General features: G+C 50.8%; 1 protein-coding gene, 1 long non-coding RNA gene and 1 pseudogene across 6 annotated transcripts in view; 1 reads left to right on the plus strand and 2 right to left on the minus strand.

The window, feature by feature from the left end:
- The window catches only part of LOC122111313 (class I histocompatibility antigen, Gogo-B*0101 alpha chain-like), a 30,545-nt gene extending 14,504 nt beyond the window's left edge, over nucleotides 1-16,041 (minus strand). Inside the window, exons 1-8 of one of the 5 annotated variants that reach the window (XM_042684078.1) lie at nucleotides 15,915-16,039; nucleotides 15,404-15,673; nucleotides 14,916-15,191; nucleotides 13,922-14,197; nucleotides 13,678-13,794; nucleotides 13,232-13,264; nucleotides 13,059-13,106; nucleotides 36-77 (exon numbers count right to left, since the gene is read on the minus strand). In XM_042684078.1, coding sequence (XP_042540012.1) covers nucleotides 49-77; nucleotides 13,059-13,106; nucleotides 13,232-13,264; nucleotides 13,678-13,794; nucleotides 13,922-14,197; nucleotides 14,916-15,191; nucleotides 15,404-15,673; nucleotides 15,915-15,978 — 1,113 coding nt within the window. In that variant the 5' untranslated portion in view covers nucleotides 15,979-16,039 and the 3' untranslated portion in view covers nucleotides 36-48. Of the gene's footprint in view, nucleotides 1-35; nucleotides 78-217; nucleotides 367-817; nucleotides 935-12,468; nucleotides 12,901-13,031; nucleotides 13,107-13,210; nucleotides 13,265-13,677; nucleotides 13,795-13,921; nucleotides 14,198-14,915; nucleotides 15,192-15,403; nucleotides 15,674-15,914 lie in introns of those variants that run through there. The other 4 variants (XM_042684079.1, XR_006147995.1, XM_042684077.1 and 1 more) reach the window with 4 other exon arrangements.
- LOC122111132 lies at nucleotides 2,200-3,264 on the plus strand (annotated as a pseudogene).
- LOC122111346 lies at nucleotides 7,164-8,268 on the minus strand. The gene is made up of 3 exons (XR_006148003.1): nucleotides 8,204-8,268; nucleotides 8,046-8,092; nucleotides 7,164-7,637 (listed from the first exon to the last, which is right to left on the minus strand). It is a non-coding gene; the product is annotated as an uncharacterized LOC122111346 (long non-coding RNA).
- Nucleotides 16,042-17,984: the final 1,943 nt, after the last annotated feature.

Genomic DNA, 17,984 nt, shown 5'->3' on the forward strand with positions numbered 1-17,984 from the left:
ATTACTGTGTTGCAGCATCCTGGGCTTCTCCAGGAACAAATGTGTCTCTCAGTGCCGCACAAAGCAGCTGTTTCTCACTGTAGGAGAAATTCAGATCAGTCACATCAGGACACACCCTGAGCAGGCCACCTAACACCCCAATTCATAGGACCTACAACCATAACAGTCTTCCCTGTGCCTCAGCCCTGCCCCCCACTTTGGGTCACCAGGTTGTCACCTTTTTCAGCTCTGAGGGAAGCATCAGAACCCTGGTCACTGTCATCTGTGGTGGAAGAGAGGAACTGGTTAGAGAACACAGGCATCACTGGAGGAATTCCGGGGTGCATGAGCTCCCACAGGTCCTGTCTGCACCACAACAAAGGTCACCTCCTCCCCCCATGTAGCCTTATAGCCTTCTCTCTCCTCACCTGTAGGGAGAAACACCAGGTTAGAGGCAGGACACAAGCAGTGCCATGAGGTCATGGAAGAATCCCTAGCCTTGAACATATGAGAAGTTTCCAGAAGTGTGACTAGAACCAGGGAAGCACAGGAGAGAGGAGTGCGACAGTTGGGAAGAGAGACCCCAGGACCTCCTGGAGTGTGAGCTCAGTGGGCAGCTGAGTCCCTGTGGGCCTGAGTGCTGCAATCAGTTCCCATCACCACCCTCAGGAGGGGGAATTTTGTGTCCTTCGTTTTGCAGGGAATTACAGAAGAGGAGCTGTCAGGCTGGGGAAGGCCCTGAGTGTGCTGCAACTTCCCATTAGGAGTGCAGCTCACACTTCTGCCTGGGGCCTGAAACCCACAAGTGGCCCAGGAACTCAGACCTCCACCTTCCTACCTCCAGTCCTCTTCCTCCACAGCACAAAAAGCACCACAGCTACAATAACCAGAACTGCAAAGATGCCCACGCCAATGACAATTCCAGTGGTGGGAATGGTGGGCTGAGCAGGCGGCTCTGGGAAGAGAAGGGAAAGGAGGATGAGCACTGTGAACCCAGCTCTCAGTCCTTACCTGCTGAGAGCTGCACATGCCTCCTGCTGTCTCTGAGCACAGCTGTGCTCTGTGCCCTCAGCCCTGCTTACCCCATGTCAGGCTGAGGGGCTCAGGCAGCCCCTCATGCTGCACATGGCATGTGTATCTCTGCTCCTCCCCAGAAGGCACCACCACGGCTGCCCACTTCTGGAAGCTTCCATCTCCTGCAGGCCTGGTCTCCACCAGCTCCATTTCCTGGGTCTGCTCCTCTCCATCCCGCAGCCAGGTCAGGGTGATCTCCGCAGGGTAGAAGCCCAGCGCCCAGCACCTCAGGGTCATCTTATGTTCAGAGGTGGCGTGGAGGGTGTGTGCCTTTGGGGGATCTGAGAAGAACCCAGAAATTCAGATGCATCTCCTTGCCTCCCATGGACCACCGTGCAGGTCACTTGACCATGCTGAGGATGGACAACACAGCCAGTGCTGGCAGAGACAGTTGATCCGGTCAGGAACTAGGCTTCTGGAATCATCTCCTAAACCTTGCAGAGTGCTAGACTCAGTTGAGATCACCATGACCAGAAGCTCCCCATCCCTGAAGCGTCACTTTACTCTGTCCTGAGTGGAGACTTTCTCCAGGGCTGGGAAGGTGACTCAGTGGTAGAGCGCATGCCTTGCATGCCAGAGGCCCTGGGTTCGACTCCTCAGCACCACATAAGCAAAAAGAAAAAAGCCAGAAGTGGTGCTGTGGCTCAAGTGGTAGAGCGCTAGCCTTGAGCTGAAGAGCTGAGGGACAGCGCCCTGGCCCAGAGTTCAGGCCCCATGACCGGACCCCCTCACCCCCCAAAAAAGAGAGACTTTCTCCAAAAACCTGGAAGAGACTTCTAGCCACACGGGGCCCTGGTTGAGGACAAATGCTGAGAGCTTCCTGGTGCTGCCCAGGGCCACTGCCAGAGTGGAAGGGGCCAGCTGCACACTTGTTTCAGGGACAGTCTTCCCCTCCATGTGGAGGGAGGGAGGAAGGGTGGGAAGGAGAGAGAGGGAGATAGAGACAGAAACAGAGACAGAGAGACAGAAACAGAGAGAAAGTGTGTGTCTTTCACTGTCCTGCGGTCAAGGTGGAGCCCAGAGCTGCTCTCTGACACAGCATGTGAAAGGCAGGGGCTCATGGTCCTCTGGGCAGGGGAAGGGGTGTGGTGGGCTGGGTCCCTTTTCCTCTCTAGCTGTGGGAGTGGAGGGGGACTTCCACAGGAGATGGAGGAGTCCCCCGGGCCCTGGTACCTGTGCGCTGCAGCGTCTCCTTGCCGTGCTCCTGGTACCAATATCTGTTTCCTTTCAGGTCATCCAAATCAGAAAAAGACATACTTCATCCCTACTCCAGTCCAATGCATAGGATAGATAAGTTGGCCTTGGTCCTTGTGTCTGGCAAGAGAATTCCAGCAAGACAGGAACATCATAAATGTCAGAGGAAAGTTTGTTAGAAGAAACACTATGGAAAAGATGGCACCTGCATGTCCTCCCTGCCAAGAGCACCTGCAGCCTAGAGCACAGGGCCAGCCTACTGGAACCATCTGCTCGTCCAGCAGGAAAGGGTGGATGTGTGCATCCCCTGGCTGAAAGCAGGCGCAGAGCACAAACAAGCATGGCACCAACCGGTGTGTGGCCCTCGTCCAGAAATTTAAAAAGCCATCACTTCACCAAAATATTTAGTGTTGGGCCAACGTCCAATGATCAGAACCTACAACCATCAGTGACAGTTCTGATGCAGACCCCAGCGAGACCCAACCGCTCCACAGCCTGAAGAACAGGAAGAAAGAAAACTTGCACCACCCAGCAGAGGCAAATCCAAAGTCTAGCAAAATCCCTGCTTAGGAATCCACTAGTGCTCAAAGAGGTGAGAAGGAGCTAGCCCAAATGACCCTTGCTCCTCATGCTAACTGCATTGCTGACCCAAAAGGAGATGACATTTGTGAATGAATCAGCTATATTGATCCACCAGGTTCTGCATGAGAAGGTGATTTTCCCCCCATCAGATTATCTGCTTAAACCACCAAAGGTTACTTTCCACACCAGAATCTACCACTGCAACAGCAGTCAAGAGCCAGGGAGCGCTCAGACCCAACATCCTTACAAACATATACAGGGTTAGCTGCGTCTTGTTCCCTTCTGACACACTACAACCTTGCAGATCATGTGGTTGGAAGCACAGCCACTCAGTATTTGAGCAACAGAGCAGAATATGACAGGATAGCCAGACAGTGGACACAGAGATACCCCACTGAATTCAAACCATTTGTATGCAGTGTAAAGGAACCATAGTCTTCTTCTCACTCTGCTTCAAATCTTTATACTCTTTACAATGTGGGCTTCTGTGCATATGTTATACTGACTCTACTCTCTGCTTTTATGCTTTGGAGACTGGGAGACTCACTCAAAAGGTAAATGCTATCAAGAGTAGCACTTTGTAGCTGTCGATTAATTATGTTTAAAATGTCTAATTAGCCAGTTCTGGTGGCATTACCCACCAATTGGCTTCAATCTGAGGATAGAGGTTCAAAGCCAGCCAGGCAGGAAAGTCTGTTAGATTCTTATCCCCAATTATCTGCAAGAAAACCAGAAGTAGTACCATGGTTCAGGGTGGTAGAGCAATAGCCTTGAGCAAAAGATCACAGAGACAGTTCTCAGGACCTGTGTTCAAGTTCCTCAACCAACAAAAAATAAAAAAGAAAGTAAGAAAATATCTCTTTGTAGCTGGTTGCTAGTGGCTCATGCCTGGAATCCTAGTGACTCAGGAAATCCTAGTGAGTCTAAGGAACAAGGTTCAGTCTGTGAGACTGGTATCTTCAATTAACTACCAAAAAGTCAGAAGTGGTGCTGTAGCTTAAGTAGTAGAGTACTAGTGTTGTAAGGGAACTCAGGTCAAGAAACACAGAAGCCACCACTTAAGAGGCCCAATTAGGAGTCTTTATTGGAGAGCAGTTAGACTGCTGATAGACTCTTTCTCAAAGACCAGCAGCTACAAATGCAGCTAGCACAAAGCTTATATGACCAGGGGCTGGGAAGGTGGCTCAGTGGTAGAGTACTTGCCTTGCATGCCTGAGGCCCTGGGTTTGATTCCTCAGCACCACATAAGAAAAAAGCTGGAAGTGGCACTGTGGCTCAAGTGGTAGAGCGCTAGCCTTGAGCTGAAGAGCTGAGGGACAGCACCCAGGCCCAGAGTTCGGGCCCCACGACTGGACCAAAAAAAAAAAAAAAAAGCTTATATGACCAAATCCACATGAGTTGTGAGGAATTTATCCTAACAAAAGTAGTGTACAGAAGCAAAGATAACCAGATGAAGACACTTAAACCTAATAAAGCTGTGGAAAAGAAGAAAAGACAATTATTTAAGGGAAGGAAGACTTTCCTGGAGTTTAGCAACTCAGGACACCTGTGTAATCCAAAGGATTTCCTCTATCACCTCTAGAGATTTTCAGAGCTGTGTGGAAAGCCCCTGTGCCCAGCAAGGCACCAAGATGGCTGTAAGGACAAGGCCTATTGCTTCAAGCATATTGCTTGTTCCCAACCTCCTAACTTCACTGGCTTTAAGAGAAAAAACACCTCAGGGACAGCTCCCAGGCCCTGAGTTTAAGTTCAAGACCAGGTCCGTATTCTACTGACAAGTCTTGTTTTTGAGGAGCTATCTATCTATCTATCTATCTATCTAGATGCTGATCCTGGTGCTTAAACTAAGATTTTGAGTGCTGTCTAGAGGTGTTTTTTTTTTTTTTGTCAGTCATGGGGCTTAAACTCTGGGCTTGGGTGCTGTCCCTGAGCTCTTCAGCTCAAGGTGAGCACTCTGCTGCTTGAGCCCATAGAGCCACTTCTGGTTTTCTAGTGGTTTATTGGACATAAGAGTCTCATGGACTTTCCTTCCCGGGCTGGCTTTTTTTAAAGTTTTTTTTTTGTGTGAAAAAACTATACAGGGGGGTTAAATTACATAAGCAGGGTAATGAGTACATTTCTTATCAAGCATTGTTGCCTCCTCCTTTGTTTCCCCTTACCATCCCTGCCCTCCCATCGGCCCATCCCCTATATATGAGTTCCTTTTGTTGCCAGTCCTGGGGATTGAATTTAGAGCCTGGGCACTGTCCCTCAGCTTCTTTTGCTCAAGGTTAGCACTCTATCACTTGATCCACAGTGCCACTTCCAGCTTTTTCTGTTTCTGTGGTACTGAGAAATGGAACCCAGGGCTTCATGCATGCTAGGCAAGCACTCTACCACTAAGTCACATACCCAGCCCCCCCAGGCTGGCTTTGAATCATGATCCTCCTATCTCAGCCTCCTGAGTAGCTGGGATTATATGTATGAGCCACTGGTGCTCGGCCTTATTTTTTATTTTAAGGGTAGCACCCTACAACTTGACCCACAGCTACACTTGGAGCTTTTAGTGGTTAATTAGAGATAAGAATCTCCTGGGCTTTATTGCCCTAGTTGACTTTGAGCCACAATCCTCAGATCTCAACCTCCTGAATAGCTAGGATTACTGGCATGAGCCACTGGGGCTTGGTCTCAATGTATTTTTTGTGATGTACTAAGGACACTTGTCCTCAAGTCTACAAAATGTGTGTGTGTGTGTGTGTGTGTGTGTGTGTGTGTGTGTGTAGCCAGTCCGGGGGACTGGAACTCAGGGCCTGAGCACTGTCCCTGAGTGTCTTTTGCTCAAGGCTAGCACTCTACCACTTGAGCCACAGCACCACATCTAGCTTTTTCTGTGTAGGTGGTACGGAGGAATTAAATCCAGGGCTTCATGCATGCTAGCTCTGCAAGCACTCTACCACTAAGCCACATCCTCAGCCCTATCAAAAAAAACTTTTTTACACATGACAGAGGTTGTATTCTTTTTTTTTTTTTTTTTTTTTGCCAGTCATGGTACCTGAACTCTGGGCCTGGGCACTGTCCCTCAGCTCTTCAGCTCAAGGCTAGTACTCTACCACTTGAGCCACAGCACCACTTCAGATTTTACTGCCCAGGCTGCTTTGAACTATGAACTCACATCTGAGCATCCTCAGTAGTTAGGATTCCAAGTGTGAGCCAGCAGTGCCTAGCCAGTGCATAGTTTTCTTAGTAATCTCAATAAGATATACTTCACATAAAACAACCATTTTAATCCCTCAGCATTAACTAATTCACAGTATTATAAAATAAATCATATCATATTTCACTCAAATGTATCAATATGGCATAAATTGTACTATTTCTTACATTACTATATATTTTCTCGTTCCTGGGGCTTGAACTGAGGGCCTTGGCACTCCCTGATCTTCTTTGGCTCAAGGCTAGGCTAGCAGTCTACACTTGCACCACAGTCCAACTCAGCTTTTTCTTTTTTTTTTTAATTATTCCAAGCAGTCTTATTAAATAAGGTGTATAGAATGAGATATCAAATCAGGAAAGAGAGATGGAGAGAGATGATTCTTTTACATTGAAAACACACCAGCTTTTTCTGAGTATTTTATTGGAGGTCAAAGTCTCATAGCTTTTCTTTTCAGGGCTGCCTTTGAATCACAAACCTCAGATCTGAGCCTCCTGAGTGCCTAGGATGACAGCTGTGAGCCACCAGCCCCTGGCTGATTGTCATGATTATAAAGCTAACTACTCAGGAGGCTGAGTGCAGAGGTATCAAGGTTTGAGACCAGCCTGACCAGAAAATTTGAAGAGACTCTTTCTCAGCAATTACACGAAGATATAATAGGACTCCACGTGAGTGTCAAGGGGGAGAGCACCAGCCTAGCAAGCTGGACACCTGAGTTCCAGCTCCAGAAACAGCGCCCCTCCTTGGCCCGGCCTTCAAAGGGCGACTGGCGCCCTCTAGCGTCCCGGCTCGCGCACAGCCCTGGTTGCCAGCTTTGCAGAGCTGTTGTGGGGCAGATGCCAGCTTCACTTTCACTATGGCCTCTGCTGCCTTCCTCCTCCTCCAGGCCTGCAGGTCGGTTCCTGCTGACTCCAGCCTCCCACGGCCCCGCCCTCGCCTCCCCGCGGAGCAACCCCGCTCCTGTGGCTGCTATGCACTGTGCCTTTCCGCTGCCTCCCGCCCTGCCCGCCCGCAGCTGCTGTCCACACCCCAAGCCAATGCTGCTCCTTGTGGGTTCCAAGCTGCCTGGCTGGCGGCCTTCACTCCAGGCAGCTGGACATGGGGCGGGGACAGACTCCAGCAGGGAAATAAAATCTCTGCCAACACCACAGCACGTTTAGAGGAAGGAAACTTTCAGCGCGGGGCTTGCCAAGGCCTAGCAGGAACCATGCTCCAACAGAACTTAACAGTGCTCCAACAAAGCTCCACTCTGCCTGTGCTCCCGGGCGCGGGGTCCCTGCTTCTGCTTCTGGAGCTGGCGCTGCTGGTGTTGGTGGGGATGGTGGTGGGGGTGGAATTCCGGGGTCTGGCTAGAACATGGGTGAGGGTCATGTGTCCATAGGGCCCATGTGAGGATGAGCAGGTGTCAGGCATGGATTGTTAAGGAAGCAGATCATCATCATCCACCTGCCTTGCTGGGGTAGTCCTGCTTGCTGCCTCTTAAAGCAGTTGTCCGCACAGGCACCACTGAAGCTTTTCTCAGAGTTCTGCCTTCTTTTGCAAAAAATAATGTATCCTGTCATTGCTGGAGTTTTGTTGTTGTTGTTGTTTACACATTCTGGCACTTTTCTTGTTCTATCTGCATGTTAAGCACAGAACTGATCATTAGATTTCCTGTCTCAGCTGCTGCACTCAGGTTGTGCCTTTTCTTCCTGTCTCATTGCTTAAGGATCGGGACGCATTTCCCTAGGGCACAGGAAGGGAATCTCCTTCAGATCAGAGCTGAGTGTAAATGACTGCATTAAGTGAGCCAAACCCTAGAGACTGATGGGGTCATAACATACACTTCCAGAGGGGATGGGATTTGTACCCAGAGCCTAGCACAAGTCCTCTTCCACTGAGCTACATCCACAGCCCTTAGTTAATCACCAAGGCATTGCTGCCTAATACCTGTATTCCTAGCTACTCAGGAAGGTGAGATTTGAGGATTAAAGTTTGAGGCTAATCTGAACAAGAAAGTCTGTGACTATTACCTCCAATTACCTACCAACAAATCCAGAAGTGCAATTGTGCCTCTAGTGGTAGAGTGCTAGCCTTGAGAGAGGGAGAGAAAAAAAACAAGGACAGTGCCCAGGCCCTGAGGTCAAGACACAGAACAGGTACAAAATAGTTTTTTTTTTGTTTGTTTCTTTTAAAATTACTCACTGAAGTGGAACCGGCTGGCCTTGAACTTGCTATGCAGCACATGCTGGCCTCTGATCATATTTCTCCCACCACACTGGCACCAGAAGAATGTGTTTTGCTGAAATGAATGTTGCTAATGTGTTGTGAGTTTGATGATGCTAGAAGTGCAAATTCTGGGTCGACTCTGGGAATGCTGAGACTTATTACTCACCCAGAGCTGGCAAGCATAGGGAAATTCCTTTCCAGAGTAGCCACCCGAGTTTGTATGGACACTGCAAATATGTTTCAGAAGTTCCAACCTATCACAGAGGACATTGTAAAGCCAGAGAAAGTGGGGCTGATGGGGTCAGGGGTCCAGGATAGTGAGAACTAGGGAGACAGCAGGAGAGTGCACTGAGCCCAAGAGACCACAGCTGCTCATGGGTTCCCAGGGGAGAACGAACCACAACCTGACCAGCACAGGGCTGCAGCACAGCAGGGAGCAGCCGGCAGGTGGCAGGCCTGTCCCTGGACACTGGCCCAACTAGATGTGGACAGAGAGGTCTCCTTGATGGAAGGGATTCCCTGCGTTCTGTGCAGTGCAGCCCAGTGGTTGGCAGGCAGAGGACACTTAATCAATGTTAGTTGCTGGAAGGAAGGAGCCGTTTTCTGCATTGCAAAGTGGAGAAAATGACAACCCCAAGCGCTTCTAGCTCTCCTTCCAGTTGCTCAGATTCTTCTCTTGCCTTTCCTTGCACTTCTCAGCATCCCTGAGAACTCTTGTACATTCTGAACTGCTTCAGATTTATTACAGTCTCCGTGTGTGTGTGTGTGTGTGTGTGTGTGTGTGTGTGTGTGTTTGTATGCTGATCCTGAGACTTGAAATCAGGGCCTGTCCCTGAGCCTTTTTACTCTAGGCTACTCCTCTACCACTTGATTCACAAGTTCACTTCCAGCTTTTTGAGGGTTAACTGCAGATAGAGGTCTTTAGGACTTCCCTACCGGGGCTGATGCCAAACCACAATCTTCAGAACTCAACCACGTAGGTAACTAGAATGAGTGATGTGAGCCACCAGCATTTAGCTCAGTCCTGAAAGTTTAGTCCTATCCATAAATTAGATGTCAAGAAAGGCTTTAAATAATTATTTTACCACCGACGGGGCCACTGCACCTATTGAGAGTATAAATTGGAATCAACCACAATGGCATCCAAACCACTTACCTGAGAATAAGTGAAGAGGGATCAGGAATTTGTTACTTGCTGTGTGAATATTCTAGGAAGCACAATGCCGCCTTATACCTCCAAATTGGGATAAGGCCAACAGACCCAAAAACTTAACACAAATTTGAATGGATGAGATAAACTGAGTGTAATACCAGCCATGTACAAAGCAATAGATGCCTGTGCCTCCAAAGGGCTGTATTTACCCAAAGGATTCCAAGCACCAAAGTTGACATCTTCCTGCCTACTCTGCAATTAGGGAGGGGTTGTGTTTGTATGGTTTTAGGGTGTTTTTTTCACCTGTCTTGAGTCTTGAACTCAGAGCTCTTTTGCTCAAGGCTAGTGTTGTAATACTTTGAGGCACAGCAGTCCTTTGGGTTTTCATATGGTTCATTGGAGATGTGTCTCATGGACTTCTCTGCCTGGGTTGACTTTGAATGGCAATTCTTAGATCTCACCCTCCTGAGTGTGTAAGATACTGGGCATGATCCACCAGAGCCAGGCTTCAGCACTTATTTATATGGTTCTACACTGATTAAAAAAAAAAAAAACCGACAACAATAAAGCAGGACTTGGGGTTGTGAAGACTTGTACTTGGCTCAGTGGTAGAGCGCTTGCTTTGTATGCATGAGGCCCTGGGTTGGATTCCTCAGCACCACATAAGCAAAAAGAAAAAAAGCCCGAAGTGGCACTGTGGCTCAATTGGTAGAGTGCTAGCCTTGAGCTGAAGATCTGAGGGACACTCCCCAGGCCCAGAGTTCAGGCCCCAGGTACAGACACCCCCTTCCCCCCCACCCAAAAAAAAGGCTGGACTTATATCGCTATCGTGTGGTCACATTTGAAAACTACAGGCCCGGATAGATTAAACCTATACTTTGGGACATTTGTATGTCTATCCTTTTTTTCTTCTTCATTAAACACCTTCTTGGACTTAAAAAAAAATATATATCAGAGATTGAAAATGTGGCTTAGTGGTAGAATGCTTGCCAACATGCATGAAGCCCTGGCTTTGATTCCCCCAACCACATGGAAAAGGCTGAAAGTGGCAGTATGGATTAAAAGGGTAGAGTTCTAGCTTTGAATAAAGGAAGCTCAGGGACAGTGCCCAGGCCCTGAGTTCAAGACCCAGAACTGACTATATGTGTATATATATATATATATATATATATATATATATATATATATATATATATCTCAACTGAGAGCAAGTAGCTCATGCCAGAAGTGATGTTGTGGCTCAAACTGGTAGAATACAAGCTTTGAGTGATAAAACTCTGGGACAGTGCCCAAGCCCTGAGTTCAAGCCCCAAGAAATGACACAAAAAGAAAATCACTATCAAAGTCAGGTAGTGTGGATACTGCTACACTCCTACCTACTCAGGAGGCAGAGGTCTCCCATTCATGGCTTGAAACCGGCACTGATAGGAAAGTCTGGGGGCTTCTTATTTCCCAAAAGCAGGAAGGGAAGCTGTGGCTCAAACGATACAGTAACCTTGACCTAGAACAACCTGAGGGGCAGCACACAAGCCATGAGTTCAAGCCCCAGGACTAGCACATATACAAAAAAATAAAACCCTCAAGTGAGAATCTTTTCTTCAGGTCTCTTCTCAAAGGCTCAACTCAGGAAATCCCAGATTCCAGGCAGTCCACAGAACACAGGTAAGGACTTTGCACAAGGAGATCTTCCAGTTTACCGACACTTTCTCTAGATATCTTCTTGGAGAATTTCACCACAACTCAGAAAAGTTCCCTCCAGGTCATGATGAACACCTAGTACCACAGTCAGCTCTGTCCCCACGCCCACACCATGTCACCTGCCCTGTAGCACTGCCTTCCTCCTGCATGTCATGGTCCTTCCTTGCTCTCTTACACACTCTGCCACCTGCCTCTTCTGCTAGCACACATGCTGCACAAGCATGACAGTTCTGACATCCTTTGACTTTCTGAGGGATTCCAAATTCAATCTGCAGACCAATGCCAAAGGCCTAAGACCACATTCTTAAGTAGTCAGAGCACAGGCCCTGCTGTGTGGTAGGAGATTCCTGTCTTAATTTCTTTCTGAGAATGAAGCTGAGCAGAAGGGAGTGTTTTGGTCAGGGTTGAAAGGACCAAGTCAGCCTTAGAGGGAAGGCAGGGCACAGCAGGAAGCACAGCGCCTCTCGTGGCAGCAGGAGGCAGAGCAGGGCAGTAACAGGGTGCAGAGAAAACACAATCCCCAAGAACCCACACACAGTGGAGTCCCACTACCACAGTCCACCAGCTTCCAGAACTCTCTTCAGGTTTTCAATTTACCACCTGATGACACTCTCCCTAGGTCAGAGCTCTCATGACCCATTCTCCTTGAAATGCCCTGACACACACATGTGGACATGAACTCCACTAATTTGCAGATCCTCTCAGCCAATCAAGATGGGACCATAATCCGTTCCTGACTCTGCTCTTCAATCCAGGAATTTGGGTGGGAGCAGAGCTGGGGCTAACCAGAGCTGAGAGCAGGTGGAGGGAAGGTGGACAGAGAAGATGCAGAGGATCAGGAAGGGAGCTCACAGGAGAAACCTGACATCCCTCCTCTCTGCTCTTCCCACAGGGGGCTCCCTTGAGGGCACTGGGGACAGCACAGAACCACACTGGAGGCAGCAGTGCTAGGAGGAAAGCAAGCTGCCTCACATTGCCTTTCTCCTCACCACACACACCCTGTGCAAGGCTGCCTGGTGCTTTGGGAGGAAGTGACAGCAACACACCCCTGCTGCTGTCACAGGGACACCCAGAAAGCCAAGAAGACACCAGCTCATGCAGGATGACAAGAAGGGACATAAGTATGATGGTGTCTTAGTAGAGGACTCAGGCCTGAACCTAGTCTCACCTGCACAGTCTGTGCTGTGTCCTAGACAAAGCTAAAGCCCCTCTGATCATAGGTGCTCATGGAGAAGGTTCTAGGCAAACAACACAACTGAGGAGCAGGGAAGACAACCCAGGAGAGGACTGAATACATGACAGTCCAGAATGCACTGAGCTCCTATCCACACCTGCCTGTTCTCAGCCTAACCCTGGCCCCGCCCACAACACAGCTCAGCAAACATGATGATTCTGGAAGTTAATCATGTTTTATTTTCTATCTCAATTTTGGGACTCATTCATTGAATTATTCAGCCTTTTTCCATGACAACAATTGGAAACACAGACCCACATCCACATTCTCTTTATCAGTGGGGTAGCAGCAGCTGCAGCTCAGAGCAAGGGAAAGTGAAGTCAGGGTTGGGGAAGCCCTGGCCCCGCCTCTGCTGGAGCAGCAGCTGGAGGGGAAAGAGACCCAGGTCAGTGTGGGGAGAGTCCTGGTGCTCAGGGCTGGGCTGGCTCCTCAGTTCCTCACAGGAGGCTGACAGCACACAGAAGCCTGGACACAGTCAGGTCCCAGGAACAGGAAGAGAATTCAGGAGCTCATGATGTCCCAGGAGGGAGGAGGAGAGGCAAGAAAAAATACTGTGCCTCTCAGATCACACAAAGCAGCTGTGTTACACTGCAGCAGAAAAGCACAAGCACAACAATGCAGATCAGTCACTGTTAGCCACACACTCTGAGCAGGCCACTAACACCCAATGCATAGACCCTGCAACTACAACACAGCCTTCCCTGGGCCTCAGCCCTGACCCCCATTTAGGGTCTCCAGGTTGTCACCTTTTTCAGCTCTGAGGGAAGCATCAGAACCCTGGTCACTGTCGTCTCCTGTGGTGGAAAAGAGGAACTGGTTAGAGAACACAGGCATCACTGGAGGAATTCCGGGGTGCATGAGCTCCCACAGGTCCTGTCTGTACCACAACAAAGGTCACCTCCTCCCCCATGGCACTCACTTGCAGCCTTATCATAGCCTTCTCTCTTGTCACCTGTAGGAGAAACACCATGTGAGAGGCAGGACACAAGCAGTGCCATGAGAGCTTGGATGAACCCCTAGCCTTGACCTCATGGGAAGTTTCTAGAAATGTGACCATAGAACCAAGGAAGCATCAGGAGAGAGGAGTCCAACCCTTGGGAAGAGAGACCCCAGGACCTCCTGGAGTGTGAGCTCAGTGGGCAGCTGAGTCCCTGTGGGCCTGAGTGCTGCAATCAGTTCCCATCACCACCCTCAGGAGGGGGAATTTTGTGTCCTTCGTTTTGCAGGTGATTTACAGAAGAGGAGCTGTCAGGCTGGGGAAGGCCCTGAGTGTGCTTCAACTTCCCATTAGGAGTGCAGCTCACACTTCTGCCTGGGGCCTGAAACCCACAAGTAGCCCAGGAACTCAGACCTCCACCTTCCTACCTCCAGTCCTCTTCCTCCACAGCACAAAAACCACCACAGCTACAATAACCAGAACTGCAAAGATGCCCACACCAATGAAAATTCTAGTCTTGGGACTGGTGGGCCAAGTAGACGGCTCTGGGAAGAGAAGGGAAAGGAGGATGAGGGCTGTGAACCCAGCTCTCAGTCCTTACCTGCTGAGAGCTGCACATGCCTCCTGCTGTCTCTGAGCACAGCTTGGCTCTGTGCCCTCAGCCCTGCTTACCCCATGTCAGGCTGAGGGGCTCAGGCAGCCCCTCATGCTGCACATGGCATGTGTATCTCTGCTCCTCCCCAGAAGGCACCACCACAGCTGCCCACTTCTGGAAGCTTCCATCTCCTGCAGGCCTGGTCTCCACCAGCTCCATTTCCTGGGTCTGCTCCTCTCCATCCCGCAGCCAGGTCAGGGTGATCTCCGCAGGGTAGAAGCCCAGCGCCCAGCACCTCAGGGTCATCTTATGCTCAGAGGTGGGGTGGAGGGTGATGTGTGCCTTTGGGGGATCTGAGAAGAACCCAGAAATTCAGATGCATCTCCTTGCCTCCCATGGACCACCGTGCAGGTCACTTGACCATGCTGAGGATACGCAGCACAGTGAGTGGGGGCAGGGATGGATGATCCAGGCTGGAACTCGGCTTCTGGAATCATCTCCTAAACCTTGCAGAGTCCTAGACTCAGTTGAGATCTCCATGGCCAGAAGCCACAGATCTCTCAAGAGTTACTTTCTCTGTCATGGGTGTAGATAAGAGAGACTTTCTCCAGAAACGTGGATGAGACTTCTAGCCACAGGGGGTCCTGGTTGAGGACAAATGCTGAGAGCCTCCTGGTGCTGCCCATGGCCACTGCCAGAGTGGAAGGGGCCAGCTGCACACTTGTTTCAGGGACAGTCTTCCCCTCCATGCGTGGAGAGAGAGAGAGAGAGAAAGAAAGAGAGAGAGACAGACAGACAGACAGAGAGACAGAGAGACAGAGAGACAGAGACAGAGACAGAGACAGAGAGACACAGAGAAAGACACAGAGAGAGAGAGATAGTAAGTGTCTTTCACTGTCGTGAGGTCAAGGTGGATTCCAGAGCCACTGTGTGACACAGCATGTGAAAGGCAGGGGCTCATGGTCCTCTGAGCAGGGGAAGGGATGTGGCGGGCTGGGTCCCTTTTCCTCTCTGGCTGTGGGAGTGGAGGGGGACTTCCACAGGAGATGGAGGAGTCCCGGGCCCTGGTACCTGTGCGCTGCAGCGTCTCCTTGCCGCGCTCCAGGTATCTGCGCAGCCACTCCACGCACCTGCCCTCCAGGTAGGCCCTCCAGTGTTCCGCATCACCGGCCTCCTCCCACTTGCTCCTGGTGATCTGAGCCGCCATGTCGGCCGCGGTCCAGGAGCTCAAGTCCTCGTTCAGGGCGATGTAGTCCTGGCCATCGTAGGCGTGCTGACAGTACCCGCGGAGGAGACGGCCATCTGCGCTCACGTCGCAGCCACTCATTCTCTGTAAGGTGTGAGAAGCTGCCCCGCCCCCACGGTCAGCCCGCGCCCCGCGGGGACTTTGGCCTACACGGAGAGGACACCGGCCCCACCCCGCGGCTCTTTCCCGGGGTGCCGGTCCCCCCGCAGCGCCCGCAGCCTGGCTGAACCTCATTCCTGAGACCCCGGGGGCTCGGGCTGGTCAGCGGGAGGCGGGGAGGGGTCGTGACCTCCGACTCGGCGGCGTCGCTCACCGTCCGCGCTCTGGTTGTAGTAGCCGAGCAGCGTCTGCAGGTTCACTCGGTTCGTCTGTGCGTGGTCCTTTTGGATCCGCGTCTCCCGCTCCCAGTACTCGGGCGGCTCCCGCTCCACCCACGGCGCCCGCGGCTCCATCCTGGGGTTCGCGGCGTCGCTGTCGAAGCGCACGAACTGCGCGTCGTCCACGTAGCCGACGGCGATGTAGCGGGGCTCCCCGAGGCCGGGCCGGGACACGGCGGTGTGGAAATACCGCAGGGAGTGGGGGCCTGCGGGCGGGCGCGGGTGAGAGCCGGGAGCGCGGCGGGAGCGGAGAAGGGGTTCGGCACGCGGGAGACGCAAAGGGGGTGCGAATGACCCCGGCGGCGCCCAGCGAGGGCACCGAGGACGGGTCAGGCGGAGGGGACGGGGACGCGGCTGCCCGGGCCCTGCCCCCCGACGGCGCCTCACCCCACCGCCACCCCTCGCTCTACCCTGCGGACTCGTGTCTCCCGCGGGCCCCAGACTCACCCGCCCAGGTCCCGGTCAGCGCCAGCACCCACGACAGCAGCCGCAGGACGGATCCGGGCGCCATGAGCCCAGCCCCAGAATCCGGGGAGACTCTGAGTGCCGGTAGCTCCGCGGGGGACTTTAGAACCCGGAACCCCAGTGACACTGATTGGCTTCTCTAGAACCCGACAGCCAATAGAAGCGAGTTCTGGCTCCGCATCACCAGTGTCCGGGCAGAAGCGGCCAACACTGTTGGAGAAGAAGTGAAACTGGGGAGCCCGGGAATCCCCAGTGCTGAGCTTCCCCACCCAGAGCAGCTCTGGCTCTGAGACGCTGAGATCTAGGACCGGACACCTGGGACTTTGTCCTGGTCCCTGTCCCCCGCACCAGCACTCTGTCCCAGCTACTTCTGGCTTTTGCCTGACGGCCAAGTCTAAGATTCTCAGAGAGTTTGCTTCTAAGATCTCTGCACACATTCATTTCGACCCCAAAGGTATTTGTATCATGTGGGTTCTGTCACTATTCACTGTTAGGACTGGGAATGTGCTTAGTAGTAGAGTACTTGCCTCACATGTTTGAAACTGGGGATTCATTTCTCAGCACCACATATACAAGAATGCCAGAGGTGGTGCTGTAGCTCAAGTGTTACAGTGCTAACAACCTTGAGGAAAAGAAGCTCAGGGACAGTGCCCAGGACCTGAATTCAAGGCCCAGAACTAGCCAAAAAATAATAATAATAACTTCTAGATATGAAACCTCTAAACCTAATGGCTCATGTCCTTTTTCCTAGCTACTTGGGAATGAAAGATATGAGGATAGAGGTTCAAAGCCAGCCAGGGCAGGAAAGTCCCTGAGACTCATATCTCCAATTAACTACCAGAAACTCAGAAGTGGTGCTGGGTTCTAAGTGCTGGAGTGCTAGCTTTGAGTATACAAGCTCAGGGAGAGCATCCAGGTCTGAGCTCAATCCCCCTTGACCAAAACAACAAGAGGCCTTCACAGTACTTGACTTGGGGCTGGGATTGTAGATTAGGGGGAGAGAGCTTGCCTAGCATGCATGAAGCCCTTGGTTCAATTTCTCAGCACTACATAAAAAGCCAGAAGTGGCACTATGGATCAAGTAGTAGAATGCTAACCTTGAGCAAAAAGAAGTTCAGGGACAGAATCCATCCCATCTCAGCCATACTGCACCATCTTCAGGATTACAAAGATTGTGGCCTTGGTGTTGAATAGGGAGTACTGGTCTTGTTTTGTTTTGTTTTCTGTTTTGGTTGGTTGTGGTGCTTGAACTGTGGGCCTGAGTGCTGTCTCTGAGCTCTTCAGCTCAAGGCAAGCACTCTATGACTTGAGCCATAGCTTCATTTCCGGTTTTCTGGTGGTTAATTGGAGAAAACAGTCTCAGGGACTTTCCTGCCCAGGCTGGCCTTGAACCATGATCTTCCAACCTTGCCTCCTTAGTAGCTAGGATTACAGATGTGAGCCACTGGTCCCAATTTTTTTTTTCTTTGCTAGACCTGAGGCTTGAATTCAGGGCTTGGGCTCTGTCCCTGAGCCTCTTTTTTTACTCAAGGCTAGCACTCTACCACTTCAGCCACAGTGCCATTTCTGGCTTTTTCTGATTATGTGGTACTGTATTGAACCAAGGCTTCATGCAAGCACCCTACCACTAAGCAACATTCAAAGCCCCAAACTTTTTTTTAATATTAAAATACCTACCAAGGGGCTGGGAAGGTAGCTCAGTGGTAGAGTGCTTGCCTTGCACGCCTGAGGCCCTGGGTTCGATTCCTCAGCACCACATAAGCAAAAAGAAAAAAACTGGAAGTGGCGCTGTGGCTCAAGTGGTAGAGCACTAGCCTTGAGCTGAAGAGCTGAGGGACAGCTCCCAGGCCCAGAGTTCAGACCCCACGACTGGACCCAAAAAAATAAATAAATAAATAAAGTACCTACCAATAAACCTAACCAGAAGAATAAAGACCTCTACCATGAAACTTACACAACACCAAAGAAATTGATAGTACAGACCTCCCATGTTCATGAATGGGCAGAGTTAAAACTGTTGAGCTGCATGGAATGTGTGGGTTTTTAGGAAGA

This window comes from Dipodomys spectabilis, unplaced genomic scaffold (assembly GCF_019054845.1).
Source record: "Dipodomys spectabilis isolate Male_0828 unplaced genomic scaffold, ASM1905484v1 ptg000085l, whole genome shotgun sequence".
Taxonomy (NCBI): Eukaryota; Metazoa; Chordata; class Mammalia; order Rodentia; family Heteromyidae; genus Dipodomys; species Dipodomys spectabilis.